Source organism: Xiphias gladius, chromosome 11, assembly GCF_016859285.1.
Source record: "Xiphias gladius isolate SHS-SW01 ecotype Sanya breed wild chromosome 11, ASM1685928v1, whole genome shotgun sequence".
Classification (NCBI taxonomy): domain Eukaryota; kingdom Metazoa; phylum Chordata; class Actinopteri; order Istiophoriformes; family Xiphiidae; genus Xiphias; species Xiphias gladius.
Window position 1 is genome coordinate 15,858,287 of NC_053410.1, and position 23,926 is coordinate 15,882,212.

The following is a 23,926-nucleotide window of genomic DNA, read 5'->3' on the forward strand; positions in this document are numbered from 1 at the left end:
GCTGAAATCATGACAAGAATACACACTGCTTCTTTGCTGAGGATATCTCCAATAGATGCAGAGTCTAGGGGAATTTGTCCTTTCTCTTTCACGCTGGCCTCCACTCCCTCCATCCATCCCATCATTGCATCCAAACCATCCTGGACACTCATGGAGCGAGTCAGAGTGATCTGCAGTTTCTCATTTCGATCACTTACAGACTTAGATAGGTTGTCATAGCGCTCCACTATGTCATCTGCAACACATGGAGACAAATGAGGTTATGTTTCTAGCTGAACAGCATCCCGCTGTTTGGGACACGCTGTAAGATAAACACTTCAAAGCAAAGCATAAACCTATTTGGCATTTATGAGTCACAAGGTTTTGGTAGAGTAAAAGCATTTTTAAATGGAGGTCAAGAAACAGTGACTGGGGGAAATGAACACAAATGAGACAATGTAAAAGCCACAGATATCTTGCGGAAATTGTAGAGAAGAAATGGTGGACACTTAGTGGTATGTTGACATTTTTGCGTGCTACTAAGAGAGAGACTGCTGGCTTAATGACCTTGCTACTTGATGACAAGTTGCATGATGAACATTTTGTAGGAACACATGGTTTTTTAATCTTAAGCTGTACTTTAAAATACTTGATTTTTGAGGACACATAAAATCATTTAAATTCTCAGATATTATGTAGACGGTGCAAAATCTGCTCCCCGCTTTGATTGCTCCCTCACCTACTGTCTCCTGGATCTCATCTGGGTTGCTCAGCAGGTCTCCTTCAGATGTGACCAAAGACTCGACTGTTTTGCGAAGTGTTTCAATAGCAGTCTGATGCCCTGTCATCTGACCTTTTAGGGCCTGTGGATCAATAAGTAAGGGGAAGTCAGAGAAAATAAAACTGCATCCAATTAAATACATGTCCTCTGTCCAAATTTATGCGTTAGTGTATTGGTTATGCATGTCACCAGTTTGATGGATTGAAGATAAAAACAACAGAGTGATGTTGTGCAAGAATGTCTGGAATATATCTATGTAATATGGAGTCATTCCACAGATAGAGTTAGATGTACCTGTCTGCCTCGACTGTTAAACTTACAGAAAGACTTAGGATTTCTGCAATGATTTGTAACCAAAGCCAAAAGTACAGTGGTCTTTGGTTGGCTCACAGGCGCCTCTTATCTCGGCATATCAATGCTGTAAGTCACTACCTCCCCTCAGAGAAATGTTAAAGCTAACTGCAGCCAAAAGCTTTGACAGAGACAGCTCTGTCAGCCTACGTTCTTATCCTCTCGTAGGAGTATGTAGGCTACAAATAACCAGAGTTAAATTACACACATGAGGTTGAATTTTTAACACACAGTTAAAAATAGCTTTGTTGTACTTAAGTCAGTGGAAATACTGTATATGGTAAAGCAGGTCTATTCTGCCATGACCTTATAACACAGTCAATGCTCCAACTTCTGCATGTGTTACTTCTAAAAAAACTATCCTTTATTTCTTTACTTGGATTATTCATTACTAACAATAATTCACAATGAATTAATTGCTTATAAAAACAAATTTTAACCACAATTAAATGCATGACATGGGAAAAAAGATCAAAAAAAGGCTTCTTCATATGTCCCCTGTGTTGGCCTCAAGAATTAGAGAGGCCTCATAGAAAATATGGAAAACTTACACCAAGATCAAAAAAGACCACAATCTGAGATAAATCTGAGCTTTTTACCACAAAGTTCTGAGGTTGGGCTTTATACCAACACTAGACCTAAGCAATACAGCCCTGGTTTGCAGTATTTCTTGCCTGGGTCTCTTCCAGCTGCTTCTGTAGTGTTTGTGGGTCAGCTGCTATGGCCTCCGATTGCTGCTTTCTCGCCTCCTCCTCTGAACTGTTGAGCCACTTCAAAAGACCAACACTGCAGTCGTCATATTTCTTGTATTTGTCAACCACATCTTTGAGGTTGTTGCCAAGCTGATTGCACTGAAACAAAGGAAATTAAATTATACTGTGTGAGTGATAAGATATAACAGAAACCAGATGATTAGGTAGACAGGCTCAATACATTCAGATAAAAATGTCAATTTGTGGAAAACTCTCACTTTCTTTGAGACTGACATTTTCACAGTGCTTACAGAGGAGTGTGAAATCTTAATTAAGCATTACACAGCTTTTTTTGATTTTTCTGTAAAGACAAATGCTCCCACCCAGTGGCAAGAATAGGCTACTGCAGCCTCTTAAAGTTCATCAGATGAACTGCGGGCTAAAATACCTGTGAGTGTAGTGTTTTGTATCGACTTGCTGCTGAGTCCAGCTTATCCTTGACAGCAGAACAGGTTCCTGAAGTATCTACGTAAAGCGGAGCATTCTTAGCCGCAGGGTCACCCAATCCACAGGCTTTTGCTACATCCAGCACTTTTTGTCCTGAAATGGTGATGAAGCGGAGGTCCCCTTTGTGAGAAATCACATCTTCTGAGAAGCTCTTCTGTCGCTGGAGTTTGTCACTGAGGATATTGAGTGATCCTGCAGGAGCGCCCAGCCCCTCGATCTCTCCTTCCGCCTGGTTCAACCAGCCCTCAAACTCCTCACAGTCATCCTGGAACTTCTTCAGCTCCTCCTGGGCGCACTGCACCAGCTTCATCTGCTGTTCAGCCTGCGTCAGTGAGGCCTCGTAGCGTCCCTTCAGTTCCTGGATGTTCTTCTGCAGTTTCTCCTTCTCCTCTGGGGACAACATGTTGGCTTGCTTGTCGAGCAGAGCCTGAGCTGACTGGGTGGCCATGATCAGATCCTGTTGTTGAGACAGAATCTCCTGATGACGAGTCTGTGGGAACAATAAAGACTTGAGGACACAGTAGCAATACATATTCCAGCAATTATTATTTTATTAATATTTTTTAAACATTTTAACATAATTTATACTAATTTTTTCTTTACTATTTCTTGCTTTTTGTCTTTACTGGCTTTAAATGCTGGTCTGCATTGGGTTTAAGATTCCATTCAATTTTCCTGTTTCTTTCATTTTAAATTTTGAGTCTGCTTCATACTATTAAAACCATATTCTTATCTATTTTATTGACATATTTCATAACCTGTATCTACATTTCACAAAATAATCAATTTCTTCATCTCCATCTCTTCCAATGTGAAATGTCATATTTTAATTTAAGCATTTTTCAGATAACAAGATTTAGTAACTCTTTAATTTTCTAATAAAACAGATTTTTTTCAACTGATTATTATTGGCTTTTGCTGTTTAACAGACTTAGAAATGTATTATACTTTACTTTAAAATTTCTGTATTTCATTGCTACTTGTGTCTTTCAACTTTAGATTTTACCATGATGATCTGCCTCAAGTAAAGGCCTGGAATTTTGTACTGTTGAGGGGGAAAGTCAAGTGCCAACATGAAAGTATTTACTACCGTGGAACAAACACTGAATGTTTTTGCAACAAACTAAGAATACCTTGACCCTGTCATACTGCTTATCGAGGTCCATGGAGGCCTCGTTCTTGCCACCGGTCTCTCTGCCAAAATCTTTTTCAGTGCTCTGTAAAGCGTTTCCATTGGCATCATCATCCTCCTCTAACAGTCCCTTGGCTGAGGTTTCCTCTGGCAGGTTTCCATTCTCTTTCTTTATATGGTCAGTTTGATCCAGGCCCTTCTCGTTTTCATTCCCTATGTTGGATATCCAGTCTAGAAGACCTTCAATTTTGTTCTTACTTTCTTCGAGCCGCTCAACAGCTGCTGCCTGAAAAGACATATAGATTGCATATAACTAAATACTCAATAGTGAACAAAATCAATATAATACATTCAATTTAGCAATATGTTAATTATACTGTAACCAAAACCATAAATTCTGATGCATAGCTTTTACATACAACACAAATGGAGGGCAATCTGACCTTCTCACTCTCCTGTTTTATGGCTGTGGTAACAACCTTCTCCAAATCTTTCCTGGACTCCTCAGCCCTCTGGTTGATGAGCTTGGCTTTGCTTTTAGCCTCTTCCAACTTGCTCTCAATGATGGCAATTTGATTTGGCATCAGCTTGTTCCGGTTTTCATCCAGAAATTTATTAGTACTAGTGATCACCTCATTCAAGGCACTGGCATTTGTCAATACGTCTTTTTGTAGAGCCTTGAGATCAGAGAAGCATAAAGCAGGAGAAATAGCATAGGCATGGAGTAAAGCAGCTTTTGATTGGCGGTAACCAACTTGGACACATTATGTGCTTCTTAAAAGCAAAGAAAATGTATTTCAAACCTGATGCTCCTGCTGGTACTGCTGCAGATCTGTGACACACTCAGCAATGTCAGCCTGTTGCTGATGACCAATAAGGCGGTTCTCTGTCAAGGTGAGATTATCACACACCTCCTCCAATTTCTCTGTAAACTCCCTGTGCCTCTCCAATAAAGACTGACACAAAAAATAAAAATAAAAAACACCACGTTAATATCACACCTGAAAACATGAAAACAAGTTATTTAAACACATTCACATCCACACAGTAAAACATCTGCATTCAACAGTATTCATAAATCCCTATATTCTGAAGTAGCTCAACAAGAACATCAAAACATGGGAGAGCAAACTATTCAAGCACACAGGGGTAACATGCAAAATCTGCTTTAGAATACATTTTCCTTAATCATAATAGAGTCAAAATCTAGTATGCTGTAAACATGCTATTTCGCCATTCGCCACTTCGGACTCGTGATGGTAATAAGCACAGGAGGACATAGTGTGTTAGTGGGTTTGTTCTGTGTGAAAGTGTTCCAACAGAGAAGTTGCATTTTGTCCACTGTTAATTGCTTGCTGCTGTCTTGAGGCCTGTAGAATACAACCGGCAGAAAGGTTAGTGGGCAGGAGTGATCGAGCATTTGAGCATGCAATGCTGTTATTTCTCATAAACATTTAGACATTGACAGTAAAACCTCCCAAATCTGAATCCTGGAAACAAAAGCCGATAATTCATTTCAGAATATACTGAACAAAATACGCTGAAATATTTGGTTAAAAATTTAAATGCTGGGATGCCATTGAGTTCTCATTACTTGGAAAAAGTCTAATTTTCGGTTAAAATCCATGAAATTCATCAGTTTCAATATTTGTATTTCTTGTCTGATGTCTGAGGTTCAGATATCTTATTCCACTATAATTTGATTACAAATAATGTCAAACCATATCTGTGAAATGTTTCGTCATTCACTGTTTGTTTTTTTTAATTCCAATCCATTATTTATACAACCAATGCTCAGACCAGTGACAGGGCTTATACAGGATACTCTACAAGGACTGTAAGCATTCGTTACCAACTTTAATTTTCACTTAACAACCCAAACATGTACACACAGTTGTTTTTTCAAGGAAACCTCTGTGATATTTTATAGCATAGCCATAGGCAGACCTTCTCCAGGTTTTCCCTCTCCCTGGTGTCCAGTAGGACATCCAAGGTACTCCTGTATGTATCAAGCCTCTCTGTCTGGTCCCTGAAAGCTCGCTGAGTGGTGCTGAGGAACTTGAGGAGGTAGCTGCTATGAGCTGGAATCAGGAACTGAGCGTGCTCAGAGATAAAGCACTGGATATCAAATGTGACATCCTCTAACTTGAGCCTGGCTTCTTTTAGCAGATTGCTCTCTGTGTCCTGGAACAAGAAAAGGTGGAAATATGCTTGGTAAGTTTCTGTAGTTACTGCAGATATTGAATGTTTTTTAACTGGACATAAAAGATACCTTGTTCTGCTGAATCAAATGTTTCAGCGTGTCCATGTCACACGTGTTCAAGTCCACGCCCTGCATCTCAGAGTTATTTTGGATGAGGCCCGCTAGTTCATCAAGATCACGGAGATGTTTCTGGTACGTTGATTCCAAATGTAGCTAAAATCACATTTAAATTAGTCAATAGCTGATGCAATTTTTACGTCATTGTAATTTAATTTCTAGCTATGAACACTGACCTTCTCTGTTTCCATTGCTTGAATTAGTGAGTGACTCTTTTCTTCACACAGTTGTGAAACAGCAGTAAAATTTGGCTCTAACTCCAGATATATTGAGGTCAAATCTTGGTGGATTTGTGCAGGGATGTCGTCATCAGCAGAACTTAAGAGCTGTTTGGCCTTCTCAACATCTACTGTCAGAACACCAGCCAGTCTAGAAAGTTGGGACTCCAAAGACTGGACACAAGAGCAGATTTAGTCAGTACCTAATGCATGCATGCAGTAAATAAATGAAAAATTGATGATTATGTGATATCAAATTATTAAATATTACATCACAGAGGACAAATGTAATTAATTATTTAATTTCTAACCTGACATTCCTCTATTTGTATCTGCAGTTCTTCCATGTTGCTGCCCAAGGGTTCCTGGATTAAAAGGCCTTTTCTGACATCATCTAAAACATCAGCGTGATCCTGCAGTCTCCCAACACACTCCAAATAATCCTGGATGGAGAACCGCTATGGAAAAAAAAACACAAAACAAAATAGGAGCAGATGTTATTTATGCAAAAACCTAGGAGACTGAGTGCTTAGCTTCACACTGAAACAACATAAAATGCACCTTATTTTTGACCTCCTCAACTTTGCAGGCATCTGAGTTGGCAGACGACTGAGGAGATGGTCTGGGACCATCTGCAGCAAAGTGACCGTCATCTGCTGACCCCTCATCCTCTCCCTCTGAGCTCTCCTCTTTGATGCTCTCCAGCTTTAGCTGCCGGTCCTCCTGAGACTCAACCCCCAGAGCACTGTTTAGAGTGTCCATCACTTCCTGAAGCATTGAAAGGTCTTGGCTTGAGGAAACAGTCTTAAGAACCTGCAGTAGTTGCAGCTGGATATTTGGAACATCCGACTTTTCTGTCTCCTCATTAACTTTCTCTTCCTGCAGTATCAATTTTGGGTTTTCTTGTTCTTTGTTGTTCAAACTGAGGGCGTTTTGCTCCAGCAAATCAATGCAAAGATCTGGGTGACTGCTCTCATGTGGTGTGTCTCTCTCATGAAAACTGCCTTCGTCTAAACTTTGTGGAGTATTCTGAAGTATAGCAATAGTGTTTTCAATGTCTTGAGTTTGTGACTTTTGCAAATCACTGACATTAGTCCCCTTTGTAATAATTTCCTCCTGGTCATCTACACGTGTCCTTACAGCATTAGAAAACACTGATGGAGCTGAAGAGGCAACATCAGATGTATTGCTGCTGTCTGACAGGAATTCAGCAACTACCTGTGGATTTTCAGAAGCATGCATATCTAATATATTCCTGTCTGGTAGAGTATCAGATCCTAACCCTTTTCTCATTCTAGTTTCAGACTGTCCTGAGTTGATGTCTGATGATGCAGAAGGTGGATTTAAACAGCAGACATTTCCATCAATATATGCATTTTCTTTCTCATTTCCTGACACAGAGATCTGCTCAGAATTGCTATACATTTCCTCATGTTGCCTCTCTGGGGAAAGCCGCTCTGAGTGTAACTCAATGTCATCTGCACCACTGTGCTTTGGGTCTAACAAATCCTTATTAGTCAGAACTGTTTCAAGAGAAACTGCAGTGGTTGTTGGAGTGTAACACTCTGCATTTTCTATATCGCAGCTCCTATAAGTGACAGTATTTGATGCAGTGATTTCACTGGAAACAACAGGTAACTGAGAGGAGGAGTTCAACTGTTGTGGAGGTCTCTGACCATTTTGAGAGCCTCTGGGCTCTGATTCAAAACTATAATCACTTTCTGAATAAAGCTGTGCTTGCTGAGGTAATGTGATTCTGCTGCCATCTTCTGTAATGTTTTTGTCGTAGTTACAATCACCCCTGGAAACTGAGATAACTGCACTTTCAACCAAATCCCTGGATGATGAGTAATCTATACTTGGAGTTGGCTCTGTGTCCAAAGGTGACTGAACAGCACTTGTGTCATTCTCCATTCTACTTTCCTCAGACAACACATTGTGATGAGATGAGGGCATGTCTAAGTCGCATTCAGTAACTGTCTGATTACCCAGTTGGGCATTGTATCCAGCGATGAAAAATTCATTATGAATGGGTAAACTGTCAGATTTACAAGAGTGATAAGTCGGGCTTTCTGGATCAGTGTTGCTGTTGGAGGTTCTGTCACTCAGACTAGATGGACGTGACTGGATGGTTGGAACAGCGTTTTCTACCACAACACTGGATACATCGGCTCTATCTGTCGGCTGGCTATTGATTAAGACCTGTGAGTCAGTGCCTTCAGCCAGTAAAGGCAATCTGTCTGTGTGATGAATACACTGTGCAGTAACCTGACTCCATGAGGAGGGTGAGATCATTGGAGTCTCATGACCCCTAACTGAGGGAGGGGAATTATGTAGATAATTACTCATCTCTTTTACATTTCCTCCTGTCACACATTCTAATGCATTTCCATTCTCTTTATCACCTTCCTCATTTGTGAAATCATGAACCATGACAGCAACCTTGCTTTCAGTCAGCTGCTGCGTGTTTTGAGCCTCATTTATATTAATTAAACCCAGATTACGATCAACAGACATGGACTTGCTGCAATGTTCTTCTGGGTAAATGCCAGCTTTGGGATCTAGGTTGAGGCTCTTAGGAGCATCAGTAACTAATCTAGACTGCAAAGACTCACTGATACTAATGGAGCAAACAGACCTTGAAGGCCTCTGCTGTTCCATTGTAGGAAGAGCGATATTTGAGGATATGGATCCATCTGATAGTGTCTGTTTTAAAACAGACATTGAGCCCTCTTCATCCCCTACAACACCTCCCTTTTCACCTGACTGTAGGTCAAGCAGTTTCAGTATTGCCGTCTCGTCAACTAGGCCCTTATTGAGAGCTGCCTCCACGTCATAATGTCTCCCAGAGGTAACATCTAAAATGCCCCCTTCCTCCATTTGTGCTTTCAGAAGATGAATGGCATAGTCTCGCTCATCTTCACCCTCCAACAAGTCCTCAGAGCATAACAACTCAGCTGGGTTAATATCGATATTTCTTGATGCACTGCAAAGTGACTCAGCATTATAGTGTGGTAGTGTATGATAGCAAGATTTCATTGAAGACTCAGAGTCATACATCCTGAATGGTGAGTCAACATCTGTGCTTTTCACAGAATTTAAAGTGGGGAGGACTGACATCTCTACAGAAGTTGGAATATCAAGACCTTCACTAACAGCACCTCCAACATCAATTTGTAATCTATTTCCACAAATTCTCTCTACAAATTCACCAGCCTTTGTCCAATTTGTGTTGTTTTGAAACATCGTTTTCTCTGCATCAGACTCTGTGGTATCGGAACATTCCTTGAAAGGATCTTTGTCACATGCATAGGTGTTTTCATCAAAGGTCATTCTTCCATCAGCCGAGGAAACAAAATCATGAGGATCAAATGTGTGTTGTGTCTTTTCATCAAAGGTAATTCTTCCGTCGGCTGCGGAAACAAAATCACGAGGATCAAATGTGTGTTTTCTGTTCTCATCAAAGTTAATTCTTCCATCGGCCGCGGAAACAAAATCATGAGGATCAAATGTGTGTTGTGTGTTTTCATCAAAGTTTATTCTTCCATCGGCCGAGGAAACGAAATCACGACAACCAAATATGTGTTGTGTGTTTTCATCTAAGGTAATTCTTCCGTCGGCCGCAGGAAACAAAATCACGAGGATCAAATGTCTGTTGTGTGTTTTCATCAAAAGTAATTCTTCCATCGGCTGCGGAAACAAAATCAGGAGGATCGAATGTGTGTTGTGTGTTTTCATCAAAGGTAATTCTTCCATCGGCCGAGGAAACAAAATCACGAGGATCTAATTTGTGTTTTGTGTTTTCATCAAAGGTAATTCTTCGATCAGCCGCAGAAACAAAATCATGAGGATCAAATGTGTGTTGTGTGTTTTCATCAAAAGTAATTCTTCCGTCAGCCGAGGAAACAAAATCATGAGGATCAAATGTGTGTTGTGTGTTTTCATCGAAGGTAATTCTTCCATCGGCCGAGGAAACAAAATCATGAGGATCAAATGTGTGTTGTGTCTTTTCAAAATCATGAGGATCAAATGTGTGTTGTGTGTTTTCATTGAAGGTCATTCTTCCATCGGCCGAGGAAACAAAATCATGAGGATCAAATGTGTGTTGTGTGTTTTCATCAAAGGTAAATCTTCCATCGGCCGAGGAAACAAAATCACGAGGATCAAATGTGTGTTGTGTGTTTTCAAAATCACGAAGATCAAATGTGTGTTGTGTGTTTTCATCAAAGGTAATTCTTCCATCGGCCGCGGAAACAAAATCATGAGGATCAAATGTGTGTTGTGACTTTTCAAAATCATGAGGATCAAATGTTTGTTGTGTGTTTTCATCGAAGGTCATTCTTCCATCGGCCGAGGAAACAAAATCATGAGGATCAAACATGCGTTCCGTGGTTTTCATTAACTCTTCTGTTTCCTCATTTATGTGCAGCGGTATATCTAAATGTAACTGTTCTGAAGGATCACCAACATTTAAAGTGTGAGAGCTTACATTTTTATCAGTGTTTTCAGAAAATATCAAATCTTCAAGGAAAATTTTAACTGTTTTACTCAGCTGTCTATCAAGTATTAGGATCCTCTTTCCTGACCCTGGTTCGATGTAACTGTTTATCATTAGGTAGGAGATGAATAACTGCCTTGACTCTGCGGGAGTAGGGATGTTGTCAACTTTTAAGCAATCTGCAGCATGATAGCATCCATCAAGTGTGAGTTTTTTATACATGAGCCAAGATGAAAACTTTCCATTAAAGTGATCAAAATCAGGAAACACATCAGGAATTTCTATAGATTTTAAAACTTCTGCTGTATAATTGTCAATCAAACCACTGTGAATGGCGGAGGTGATATCTACCATCTCCGAATTCTCTGGAATGTAAAAAGCTGCTATTTTCTGCCGATTACTGAAAAGTCTGCTGGTAAACTCATTGGGGGTGATTTGTTGATGACAGTGGAATGAGGTGGACACAGTTTGAATTTCCCCAGAGTGAGGCGACACAAGTCCCATAAACTCCTGCTGATTTCCAAGCATAACGAGTGTGCTGCTAGAGCTCATCAAATCACACTGAACAGCTGCATCCACCTTTAGCCTGTAGTCATTTTGGAGGTAACCAACATCCTCTGCCACCTCACTGGTTACACTCTGACTCTCTTTGGGGTCACCTACATCACCCTGAGCACCTAATAGCCTTGATATGGTCTCCTGATCACTTAAACCATCACAAACAGACCTCAGAGGGTTAATATTCATCCCTGGTGTCAGTGATCTATTTCTGCTGAGGCAATTTAATATCAGTCTATTGACCTCACAAGGTTCAGACTCCTCCTCAGGTTCTAAGAGTGACACATTTTCAGCGCTGCTAGGATTTATCATATCCTGACAGGTCTTTTGCCTCTGAAGAATCTTTACATAGACAGAAGCAGGTATTAAACCACACTGAAAAGCCCTCTCCAGTGTTAGTGTGTCTCCTGTGTAGCACACCTGCACTTGATCACTGACTTGTTTGACCTCTATCATCTTGATGACCAGATCATCACTCGTGGGCCCTTCCCTTGCTGCTGCTATGTCAGAGAGGGACACAGAGGAGACATGTGAACTCTGTATGCACTTATTTTCATCACTCAGCCCTGGCATGTGGTTCAGTGTTGACTTGTAAATGAGATCTTGTTTGAGAGCATCAGGGGTCATGAGTTGGGCCTCTGTGAGAGTGATCCAAGTCATCTGATCAGCCGGGCAACTGATGGTTCCAGTCCCAAGTCCAACAAAGCCATCAGGGGATTTAAAATCCTGCTGAAGATGAAAATATGTCAAATTATTGAACCTGTTTTGACATCAAAATCTGTGAATTTATGTAAAATTAAAAATTTCAAAAGCAAGACAAAATCTGTACTCACCACCACACAAACATGGGCATGTTAAAACATCATTTGCACAAGTGCAAGACTGCATCAGGGTTGCAACAGGAGATTGACGGATAATACATTTAAAGCTATCATGCATCTGGGATTGCAGTTTCCAACATCTTGCAAAAAGAGGGTTGTTAGTCACATCACATACTGTAGGGTTATGCACAGTATCTGTTATCCTGTGCAAATCTAAGGGAACTCAAGCACATCGATAATCGCGAACGTCAGACCAAAGCCGGGTGCAACTAAGCATGTTTACAGCATATTAAGATTTTCTGTGTTTCAATTGTTCAAATCTTTTCTGTCCCTAATGATCCAGTGTAAGAGAATTAAATGAGTGATGCAAAAGACAATTGCTCACACTGTACTGAGAAGAGGAAAAAGGTTAGTCATGCAACTGAACATCAGGTGGCATTGTTTTCTAACACATTATAAGACAAAAGTACAATCCACTCAATTGAACAAAGTGTCCAACCTCTTCTGCAGAGGTTGTCTGATCGGAACACTGTTGGGAGAGTTCACTGTAAGCTTGATTGAGAGCCTTCAGCTGATCCTGGATCTTCTCTCTTTCCTCTTCTGTCATTCTGTAAGACAAAGAATGAGGCTGAGATTTTTAACAGTGGACAAAGTCTTCTGCATGTCGGTCACAGCAGCTTTGCTTACTTGTCACTGTGTTTGTTCAGCATCATTTGTGTCGCCCTCAGTGCTTCTGCAATTTGTTCCTTCTTAGTGACCATTTCTTCAACTGACACCTAGAACATCAAACAGTGAAATAATAATACTTTATATGGGGTACAAAGATTCTTCTTTACTTTTGTATGTCTTTGTATGACTACATTATTGTAGTCACTAGTATAGTCAACAGAGACACATAGCTCGCAAATACTCAAACACATGCATACAGTAGAATTGTTTTTAAAGATTGAATCACATTTTTCAATTGATTCATTTTTATAAGAAATGTATCGATTATTGAATAGGACAGACTGTATACTCAAATCACGTGGTCAAATATTTACCCCTGCACAAATTAATGCAATCCAATGGAACAGCTGTGTAAGAAATATGAACTTTTTCAAACTTAAAATTCGAAATTTCGAGGCCATGATCTGTATTTATTGTTGTATTTGACTGTAATTAGCCTAAATATTTTTTCAATCCCTAAAATGAAGGGAGAGAACATTACAAACACTTTTAGTTTGTTCAGAAACACAATGGTAGAAATGGCTTCATAATTTAACAAAACAAAATTAAATTAAATAAAATAGGAAGTTCAAAGCTATCATTATTACAATAGTAATTGTATTGTAATTGTTGCTTTGGTATTCTGTTTATATTCTTGTGTACATAATAATAAATTAAAAAATATTAAATTCAATTCCAAATTCCACAATTGCTGCCCAAATAAACCTTACTGACGATTTTTTTTTGTCTACTAAAAGCATAATCTACTAATTGTTATTATTATTAGTAATCATAACAATAATATACATTGTTTTTTATTATTACTGTTGTTGTTAAATTATTATTCATAATAACAACAACAATATTAACACAGAAATTATAGCAATTTTATTTACACTAAAATATTTTAACTGTGTAATGTTGTAACTGTTTGTAATATTTGTGAAAAGAAAAATTAAATGTCCAATGCAGATGGTCCAGATGACAGCACAATATTGATTACATAAATGTATTGAATAGATGGCTAGATGGTTTAATAGATAAATACTTTTAAACTATTTAATATATAGAAAATGTAGCTAAATTTTAGTCTTTGATTATAATTCATACACTGGCCACAGAGATGCAAACCAACCTTAACATAAAGAGCAATATGTAAAATATGCCCGTGCTCTAATGTTACCTTTTTGGCAATTGACCATAGTACATTTGTAAAGATTTGTGAACTCCTTTGATGCATTAATCTATCCTCTTTTCTATTGTATTACATTGGATAGATTGAATATTACAAACTAGCATTGAAAACCCATTCCTTCAAGATCACCAAACTGCTTCTCAGCAATATTCTATCCTATCATAATTGAAGTGTTATGGTTATATCCTGTACAAATTATGGAAATTCCAATCTTTTTGAAATTTCAATTGAATAACGTCAGCTTTGGACCGTAAGTATACTGTATGTACACTGTATGTTTCCTTAGACACACAGGGCCAAAAATCTGAACTGTATTTTAATATTTCCATAACCTGTGGGGCTAATATAATTTATGAGTCAGTGAGGTTGTTCTGAAATATTAGTGTTTGTGCAACTTCTTCATTTGGTTCTATTTAATCAATTGGAAGTGATTGAAATAATCAAATAAATTACAAAATTCAAAACATTAACCATGCATTTGTGAGCCAAGTAAACAGGGGATATAATAAAGTAATTACAACCACTACCTGCTGTATAGTGTAAAATATATTTAATATACATATTACATGAATCAGAATGTAGAGTGTCTATTTATTAGAAATGATACACTGTGAGAGCAAAAGGCTGTGATATCATTTGGATTAGAAAAATACTCCTCACCATTAAACCAAAGTGTTCTCTAAGGTACAACAAATGTGTGGCAGAAAAAACAAATAGGACACACGAGGAACACCAAAAACGATACAAATTGTTTACCTGGGGTTTATTAGAAGCATCTGTGTTGGCATTGCTATCTTTCAGAGCATTCCCATCATTGTTCAGGGTCTGTTTCACATTGGACATCCAGTGCAAAAGTTTGTTAACTTTATCACCGTGCTCTCTCTTCTCCTCATCAACAGATCTCTGCAACGAAAACAGGTGGATTTTCAACAAGATTGTTTCTTTGTTACAAAAAAAAAAACCTCAAAGTGGGAATCCTAAAAGGGAGGGGCATTGCCAAACTACATTTATAATCAGACTCAAAACGCCAAAACTCAAGAATCATTGTCAATTGCATCAAACATGGTTTTAAAGTATGTGCGTAAACCATAAAATAGCATTCAACAGAAAAGTCAACGTAACTTCATTGCCAAACACAAAACCAAAGAAAATCCTATTTGCAGATTTGATTTTATGCTATGGACAACCATATATTTACAAATTTGTATTGCTTATACGCCCAAACATAATGCAATGTTGATTTGGCTCCAAAACCAAGAACATCTGTAACCTCTAGTAAGCGTAACCCGTATGGCAGTCACACAGGCTTCTTTAAAGTGCCTCTCTGAATGTGATTCTTCTCCTGGTCTTTGGACAAGTGAGGCTTTTGGTGTGGAACTTCTCATCTTTGAGTACAGGCAGTTACTTTGTCAACATGGTCACTCTGAATGACTTCCCCAAGCGAGACTCTATCATGAGTGTCGGGATTTATCAATCCTCCAGTCAGGAGTTGGAACTCGATACAGCGAAAACCGGCATCCTTTGGGAAGAGGTTATCCTGAACAGCCTGGGAAATAGACAAAGTCTTTGCAGTCTTGGGGTTAACAATGCCATTAAATGCCTGCTCAAACTGTTGGAGCTGCCGATTCAGTGGCTCAACTACAAGACCTCTTTTGAGAGCCTCTGAGACTGTAACTTTCTCCCCTGAGGAGGGGTCGCAAATACCTCCAGTGCGGGCCTGGTCCTCCATCAGCCTTAAGGCAGTAGTTCTATCAGTAAAGCCCTCTTGAAAACCCTGAATAACTGAAAGCCTCTTCCTCCGAATGATGTCCCAGAGACCAGCAATTAGGCTGTTAACATCCTCCATAACCATCCATTGTTGTTTGATACACTGTTTTTATCTGTGTGATGCCTTGTTTGAAATACTTGTTACACATTTCTTTGACCTCTTGTGATCATTTGTGTTTCAGACAGCAGTAAACTATTTCAGTTAGAATGTTCTTGCATTTCTCCAGTTATTCTTCCATCTGCTGGGACCTCAGCTGAAGGAGAGAGTTTTCTCTTTGCTTTTGCTCAGCTTCTGTTTGGGCACGTTGCAGGTTTTCTTTCAGTGTTCTTACTTCAGATTGCAATGAGATGCTTTTGTGTAGTGCCTCAGCTTTCTCCCTCTTAAGGATTGTATTCTCAGGTTTTAGATTTGATCTGGATTTGTCAAAACTATAAAATACTTCTTTGATAGACACTTTATTTTTCTGAAGCTCACTTTCCAGCTGCAATATTTTTGATCCTGTGACTTGTCTTTCTTTGCTCTCTTTAGCCAATTCATCTTTACTCCGTGGCAGGGCAGAGCTTAACTCTGAAACTTTAACATTCAAGTTCTCTTCTCTCCTTTCTGTTGCTTTCTTATTGCTCTGAAGAGCGTATATTTCCTGCTTTAGATTTTCTGTTATTTTCTCTGAGCTGCTGGTTAACCTTTTAATACTGTGCTTATGTTTGAAAAGCTTGTCTTCTAATGCCTTGATTTTATTGAGATGTTTTTGACTCTCAGCAAATTTTTTTTCCAGTTCTGCAATTTTTTCCTTTAGTATCATGTTAATTTCAGCATTTTGCCTGTGGACTTGTTGATTTACTAAATTCTTTTTAGCAATCACTGAGTTCCACTCTGTTTTCAGGGTTGTTATTTCTTTCTCATAATTGGCAATATCTGAATTGAGTGTTTTAATTTTCTCCTCCAGTTCAGTCATTTTACATACCTCCTCACTGTAACCTTGTAGTTTAATTTGAAGCTCATGGGAGGTCTGGGATTTCTTTTATAGTTCCTCCTCAATAATTCTGACCTGTGATTTGGTGCCCTCCACCTGCGACTTAAAGATTTTAATTTGCTGATCCTCGCTGTCAATGTCGACCATCACCTGATCAAGTTTAGCTCTTAAATTCCTCATATTCTTTTCCATCTCTGTATTTATCTGTTTTAACTGATCTACCTTCTTTTGCAGTTGAGAAGCAACTCATTCATTTTTTTTAAAAGTTCTGCTTCAAGGTTTTTACATTTGAGTCGGGACGCCTGCTCAGATCGGTTCATTAAAGCATTTTCCTCCTTAGCTGTTTGAAGTTGCTGTTTCCAGCTCTTTATCCAGTCTAACCACTTTATCTTTTGTTCAGCAAGTGATCTCTCTTTTTTCAATGACTCCATTGGGATCTGAAGACCTCTTATGTCACTGTCAGATGAGACATTCATCCTTTTCAGCTCATTGCATTTAAACCTCAGCTCATCTATTTTTGCCTGCTTTGAAGCTACCTCTTCTTCTAAGTTATCTTGTAAATATTCTCCTGCTCCATGGAGCTTCTCTTATGCACTTCTCCTTGAGTGATCTTCATCTGCTCTTCAAGGCCGTCAACTTCTGTACTTTGGAAGAAAGTGTTTTGTTCCAGTGAGGACTTTGCTCTTTGGAGAGATCTGATTTCCTCTTGTAGTTCATTCATGGATTTGTTCATGTTCAGTGTTTCCTGCTGGAGCTCATCCGATTTTTGCCTCATGTTGATTCTCTCAGTTTCCATGTCATTCTGAATTTTCTTCACTCTGTTATTGCTGTCATCCAGGCGCTTTTTATAAATGTGTGCCTTCTCCTCAGCCATTTCTGCTCTTTTCTGGACCAAGACTAGTTCCTCTAGTTTCTGCTGCAAGACATCCACCATCATGCTTTCATTTTCTCTAACAGCACATGACTCACGCTAACTGTTGATTGTCAACTGACTGTCAAACGCCAAAGGATGCTGAGTCATATAATTTGCTTTAGCCTGGACTTGACTTTGCAACTCTTCCTCAGTACATTCCTCCAGGTTTATTTTTCTCTGAAGTTTGGGGCTCTGTTTCTTAAGATCTTGGCCATTATTTGTTTTCTTTAAGATATCTTCTAGTTTCCTCTTAGCCAATGACCCCTTGACCTCTGGCTGTGAAATTAAACGTTTTGTGTGACTTAACTCCTGTTCACAGGCATCTTTGTCTTTAACTGCTATCTCTAATTTCGTGCCATGGTTATGAACGTCATGCTCAAGCTGTGATTTCTGAAAGTTTAGATCGTCTATTGTCTTCCATTGTGTCTCTACTTCTCCTTCCAACTTTTCCAGCTGGGCTTGTTTTTCAGCCAGCAAAGCCTTCTGTTTGTAGATCCGTTGTTTAAGTTGACTAATCTTTATTTCCCCTGCAGCTTTTTGGAGTTCCATGCTCTCTGTCCTTTTGGCATTCTCTACTCATTCAAAAGCTTTTCTGTTCTAGAATACAAAAAAATAAGTCATCCAGTGCTTCATATTCAATTAGAAATTATAAAAGGAATTGCATGAATATTTTACTTACAAGAGTGCTGATACAAAATATAGTAATCTCTCCAGGAATGTGAAATTTCTGCATGATGCTTTAGTAAGCTAGAAACACTGTGGAGGTTTGAAAATGTTAACATTCACTACATTTAACAACAGGCACTTCAATGTATTTAAAATTATTTTAATAGCACTTTTTACTAATTTGATAACTTCATCCTTTCCCTCTGACCTCAAACTTGTAACAGTCAGGTTTTCAGCAAACCAGTGTGAGAATATGTCTCAGTACCATTAATCACAAAATACTAGACAAACTCCTGGAGAGGCTGTATTTTTCCACAGAAAGGTCAACATGAGAAAGCTTTTCTTTCAAAGAATAAAAATGGTTTCCCATCCCAGCAACTCCACCACCAGCACTAAGGAGTTACTCTATGTGTAGACATTCACCGATTTTCTGCATTTTCTTTGCTTCTTTCGTGCAATGAGGCACATTATCTTCACTCATGATGAGCTGACCATATATATTCAGAGATGCACCCTCAGAGGAAGTCAAGAAGTCAAGAGGGGTAAAATACCGTGGGTGTAGAAGGCAAAGCTAAATTGGCATTGTAAGTTTAAGCAGCCACAAGCCCCAAAATTCTAAAATGTGCTGCATAAGCAACTGTGAATGCAGAAAGTATGAATCTCTCACCTCTTCGTCTTCAGTTCTCTTCAGTGTTTCACTGGCAAACTTCACATACTGCGTCATGAGAGTCACAAGAGCAGTGTAGCGGGTTCGGAGATCCATGAACTGTATAAAATGAAACAGTAAAAACAAGTCTGTCATTAAGCATTTACTGTACATAGGGCACAAATCCTGTCCTACCAAAGCTAAATCAAAGATCTACCTCCTGCTGAATGGTATCAGAAGAGCTCTGCATCCTCCGTTTCTTGAGAGGAGATTTGTGTTGGGAGTCAACCATTGCTCTGAAGGTCATCAGCTGGAGTTCATAATCCTAAAAAAATCACAATAATCACAAAACAATCCTACATATCCCTGCAGGGTCTGCAGGCTGAAGTGGTCTAAATAATAATTTTAAAATTCAACGAGTTGAAATAAATTAGTTTACCTTAATGGCAGATGAGTACTGCTCTGAGTACTTCTGACACTCATCAATTCTGCTCTGTTTTTGTTCAATTTCAGCAACAAGGACCTGAAAAACAAAGAAAATTTTAAATGTATATTTATAAAACTATACTGTCTTTATGTCAGTGTGAGGAAATTCAATCTTGTTCTACCTTCTGTTTGTTTAACAGCTCAGCCAATGCCTTGCTATCATCAGGTTTGTTTTCTTGAGCCTTTAGTTGGGCTGCTTCCATTTCTCTAACCCATTCATCAAGACTACTGTAAGAGTCTCTGTAGTGTTCCAGAGATTTGTTGATACCATCCAGGTCCCGAAGCCTGAGAATTAATGGATAACCTCAATGAAAAATACTTACGCTTTTAATACTTGCAGACAAATGTTGTAATTTTATTTTTACAGCGCAAAAAAACCCTCAAAAAAAAACACTAACCTGCTATCAATCTGGGAGTGAATGTTCTGCCATCTTTCACTCAGCTGATCAGCTTTCTCCTTGTGCCAGTCGAGGTCAAAGTCACGCTCATTGTGGGCCTTAAACATATGGTCACTGATCACTCGTGCTTTCTGCAGCTCATCCTCCATGTCATGGAACACCTCTTGCCTCTCATCAATCTCTGTTCGCCATTGCTATAATCAGAAGGAGAAATGATCACTCGAAAAGGACCAAAAACTTCGCAGATGTTGGTGAAATTTTTTATCCAAATAGTGTATTACCTTAAGTGTTGAAATGACATTCTCTATGGACTTGACATCAGAGTTCATGGCATCTTCCTCATAGAGTTTGGATTCGTAGACTTTAACTAGTGCCTCTGCACTCTGGCTGTGCTTCACCACTAAGCTCACCGTTTTCAGTCTGCGAAACAAAAGGAACATGTCTTCAATACAGCTACGAAATCCCAGTGTAATTACTTTGGGACAATGAAGGGAATGTCTTACTTGTCCATATAAATGGAAGACATGGAGTGCACTTGGCTCATGCTCTGAAGGAGGACGGTAAGTTCAGACGAAAGCGTTGGTATGGACGGAGAACCTGCAGCCTGTCTGAGGAACAGCTCACACTTCTCCTTCATGACATCAAGATCCTCCTTCAATTTATTCAGCTCTGCCGTTTTCCTCTGGAAAGTGCCGTGTAGAAAATGATGATTAAAATAACGACACCAGTAAATTCTTAAAGGTGATAAACGATTATTGATACCCAGATGTGTACCTCATGCTCCTTGATGCGCTGGAGACTCTGCTCCAGGTCGTCCCTCTCAAGTGGTGTGCGGATTTGCCTGATCAGGTGTTCTTCATGGGCCTCCAGATGCATGCGGAAGTTGCGTATTTCTGAGATGTAATTATTGTACACCGACTCCTCGCGTTCCTCTGTTCCAGAAAAATATAATTAGTAAGAACGCTGAAAAATGCCAATGTAAAAGTCTACCTCCATCTGCAAATCACAAATATTTGATAGCCGATTACACATGATAAAACAAAAGGAATGTAAATCCTGCATATATTATAGACTCGCACATTAACTGACAGTAACAGGTTACACCCCTAGGTGGCAGCATCTCCACTGCATACAGCCAAGTAAGACATGTTGCAATGAGACTAAATCAATAGCAATTTCTACAATGCTAAGGTGGTGATATACAAAAAATAGGAAAATGGCTTTAATAAAATGAGAACGTTTGTTTTAGAAAAGGGGAGGGGGGGTATATGTAAATGAATGTGTCCATCTTTATCTACACAGATCTATGTAAAATCACAACCTATCATTAAAAGTATTCTGTATTACTTTCTCCAGATATTCCACCCTATTTAAAACCCATAACCACATATTAAAAACATCCCAGTATTTAAAAAAAAAAAAAAGGCATAATTCTAAAAGGCTTTGACTGAAGGCTTAAAAGGCTTAAGCAGCCATGTGTTTCCCTAGCAGCCATGTGTTCAATATACACCAGCAGCTCCTTGTTGGGAGGGACAGGGGGGGGGAATCTGAGCCTTGCCTCTCTCAGCAGATATGAGCAATTCCTGGTAGTATTCCTTGCAGGCCGCGACGTCTCTCTCTAGCTGGGCGCAGTCTGCCACTGTGAACACCTCAGAATCCTCGCTGTCTTCCAGGAACTCGTCGAAGTGGGACTGCAGGTTGGTCAAGACCTGCTGATGCTCACCTGGCAACATGGTCTTTATCTGGATTAGTTAGAGAAAATTAAAGTGGAAAAAGGACAAACACGCATTTGTATTTTTCTTGGAATACTCATCAAAAAGGAGTCTGATGATAATAAATGATCATCACTTTGAAAAGTGGGTGATTGAGAAGAGTCTTAAAAGGAAAACAAAATAAGTCAAACATACTGAGGCCACATTCCAGTTGCGGATGGCTCGTATATCAGCCGTTAGATAATGCCAAGACACCACACTCTTCATGTTGATGTGGGAGTGGTGCCACAGTGCCAGGACATTCTGGTATAACTGCTCAGTTCTGCAGGAAAAACAAGAGGCATTAATAATGTATCCCAACAAAGTCTGGTCAGTGGCATTTGAACTCATGAGTTTACTTTACTTTTAGTGTAAGTGCAGTGTCGGAAATTCAAGACACAGAATGAATCCTAGAATCTCACCTCGTTGCCATATCAACAGCCTCTTTGTTGGGTGGAGGCACGGTGAAACAAACAGAGGGCACCATGGCCTCATTCCCTGCTGGGTTGATGACTTTCCACTTAGCCCGGTGAGAGTTATTGGCCAATACACACTCATCATCTTTATAAATAGTAATCTGAAAGAGTTGTGATATAGACACAGCATAGGTTTTTTAGGAAACTTTGAAATACACTGAAATTAAATGTGGTTTAATATGGCACAGAAAACTGTACCTCTATTTGACGATAATCACAGATGGCTTTTACAGGGATGGAGGATCTCACAGGGCTTTCAGGGTTCCTGGGTCTGAGCTGCACAATATTTTTGGCCCTGCCCACTAAACCAGCTACAGTGCTGCGGTACTGAAGGAGCTGCTCTTTCTCATCCTGGGAACACACAGCACCATTACAATGTGTTTCCTTCCTTTACTTACCTTCACATCCATGCACATTTGATTTCTCTCTATGAGTTTACCATGGACTCCTGAATGAGGTCTTCCAGTCTGTGTAGGCTGCTTGTTTGATCACAGCTGTATTTCCTTTGAATGCTATCTTGCAGGCTCTTAAGGTAGTCCATGGACTCTTTGGCATCACTGAAAAACTGCACAGGAGAAAAGAATGAGAAATTAGCTGTGTCTAATAAATGCATTTCTGCATTAACTAAAAGATAAGCAGCACCTCACCTCAAAATAAACAGCATTCTCCTTGAGATGCTGTTCGACACATGAGCAGAGCTGTAAAATCCAGCTCCACTGCGTCTGCATGGCAGCTCTGTATGCCTGGAGGAGAACCAACACAGAAATAAGACACACAATATCCAGGTGTAGTAGCTGGAAAATTACAAGCTGAAACAGCACTTCACAGTCTTTTAATCATTGTGGCAGCTGCAAGATTGAGACACTACTGCTAGTCCAAAATTTGGAATCTAGTTGTCACACTGATCGCAGAGCTGAAAATAAAGAGACAAAAAAAGGGCTTACTTCAATAGTTAGCTTGGCTGGGTGGTTCTTGAGCATAAGGCGTTCTGCCTTGTCCTGCACCGACTTGATCGCTTCCTCCTTTTCATCCAGCTCCCTCATCAGGTCCTATACAAAGACATTAAGCTGAGTATCTCTGACATCCAGCCGTGGCAAGGGACCAGTCACTCCATCCTCTCACACAATCTCATATCCTGCCTTACACTGCTGCGTATGAAGCTAATCATTCAGGCAACAATGCATAGACAAATCCCTTCAATGACATGATTGTTTTCTTAAATGAATGCAGCTGTAACGTAGCCAAGCCTCTACAACCAAAACAACTGTCTGAACAAGTCCTTGTTATTCTGTCTGCATGGATAATTTCACAGACTATAGTTAATTAAAAGACTGTTTTAACAACAAAAAAATAGTAAATGACTTACTGCATGGTAGTCTCTTTTCTTGGAGATGTTGCTGTTGCGATCACTCCAGTCAAAGGCAACCTCCTCTTCCTCCTTCTCATTCAGCCAGATGAGCTCTTGAGTTGCCTGTGACACAAAGTCGTGCAGGTTTTCCAGGTGGCTTTGCCGCTCCCTTGAACAGCTCTGAAATGAACAGGCGTCCATATATTCAGACTACAAATTACACATATATAATTAAAGCTTTTACATAACAGCGCAGATTTTAGATTATGAATGTTGAGCTCAAAAGATAACTTACTAATAGGCTTTCATACTGCTTTTCTAGTTTGTTCAGTTTGTCTGAATAAGTTAGCTTCAGGGGAATGGTCATCTGAATCTGAGAAAGGAAAAACATTTTTTATTTCTTTTAGTTTCCTATGCAGGAGCGAAGATTTAATTCAGAGAGCGGAGCAACTAAAGCATCATTCAGACTATCATTTAGGCTACAGAATATGTTATAATTATTATTATTATTGTTGATGTTTCCGCTAAGATCACAAGACGGAGAGAAACTCTGGAATCCTTACTTCACTCAGTTTGGCATCTTTAAGACTCATCTGAAATTCTTCAATGGCTCTATGTACACTCTTGTGGTTCTCTAAATGCATTTCCACACTTGGCAAATCAGATCCCCACTCGGAACGGTCCAGCTGCACCTTCAAGCAGAACAGAAAAAACAGATACTCAGTATCTTATTTTAAGTGC

The 23,926-nt window shown here is 39.4% G+C and overlaps 1 protein-coding gene across 5 annotated transcripts in view; it reads right to left on the minus strand.

Moving 5' to 3' along the window:
- The window catches only part of dst (dystonin), a 98,116-nt gene that overhangs the window by 39,772 nt on the left and 34,418 nt on the right, over positions 1-23,926 (minus strand). For 3 of the 5 annotated variants that reach the window (XM_040138358.1, XM_040138357.1, XM_040138356.1), the window contains 28 exons: positions 23,749-23,877; positions 23,481-23,558; positions 23,204-23,365; positions 22,782-22,886; positions 22,485-22,580; positions 22,277-22,402; positions 22,036-22,188; positions 21,784-21,938; positions 21,518-21,644; positions 21,169-21,352; positions 20,385-20,542; positions 20,114-20,292; positions 19,892-20,030; positions 19,611-19,804; positions 19,335-19,497; positions 19,166-19,249; positions 18,944-19,051; positions 18,748-18,846; positions 14,517-14,663; positions 12,545-12,633; positions 12,357-12,465; positions 4,246-4,398; positions 3,886-4,119; positions 3,444-3,728; positions 2,252-2,800; positions 1,786-1,962; positions 719-842; positions 27-235 (listed from right to left, as the gene is read on the minus strand). In XM_040138358.1, the coding sequence (XP_039994292.1) occupies positions 27-235; positions 719-842; positions 1,786-1,962; positions 2,252-2,800; positions 3,444-3,728; positions 3,886-4,119; positions 4,246-4,398; positions 12,357-12,465; positions 12,545-12,633; positions 14,517-14,663; positions 18,748-18,846; positions 18,944-19,051; positions 19,166-19,249; positions 19,335-19,497; positions 19,611-19,804; positions 19,892-20,030; positions 20,114-20,292; positions 20,385-20,542; positions 21,169-21,352; positions 21,518-21,644; positions 21,784-21,938; positions 22,036-22,188; positions 22,277-22,402; positions 22,485-22,580; positions 22,782-22,886; positions 23,204-23,365; positions 23,481-23,558; positions 23,749-23,877 (4,515 nt within the window). Of the gene's footprint in view, positions 1-26; positions 236-718; positions 843-1,785; positions 1,963-2,251; positions 2,801-3,443; positions 3,729-3,885; positions 4,120-4,245; positions 4,399-5,389; positions 5,627-5,714; positions 5,859-5,938; positions 6,155-6,291; positions 6,439-6,541; positions 9,664-10,348; positions 11,763-12,356; positions 12,466-12,544; positions 12,634-14,516; positions 14,664-18,747; positions 18,847-18,943; positions 19,052-19,165; positions 19,250-19,334; positions 19,498-19,610; positions 19,805-19,891; positions 20,031-20,113; positions 20,293-20,384; positions 20,543-21,168; positions 21,353-21,517; positions 21,645-21,783; positions 21,939-22,035; positions 22,189-22,276; positions 22,403-22,484; positions 22,581-22,781; positions 22,887-23,203; positions 23,366-23,480; positions 23,559-23,748; positions 23,878-23,926 lie in introns of those variants that run through there. The other 2 variants (XM_040138360.1, XM_040138359.1) reach the window with 2 other exon arrangements.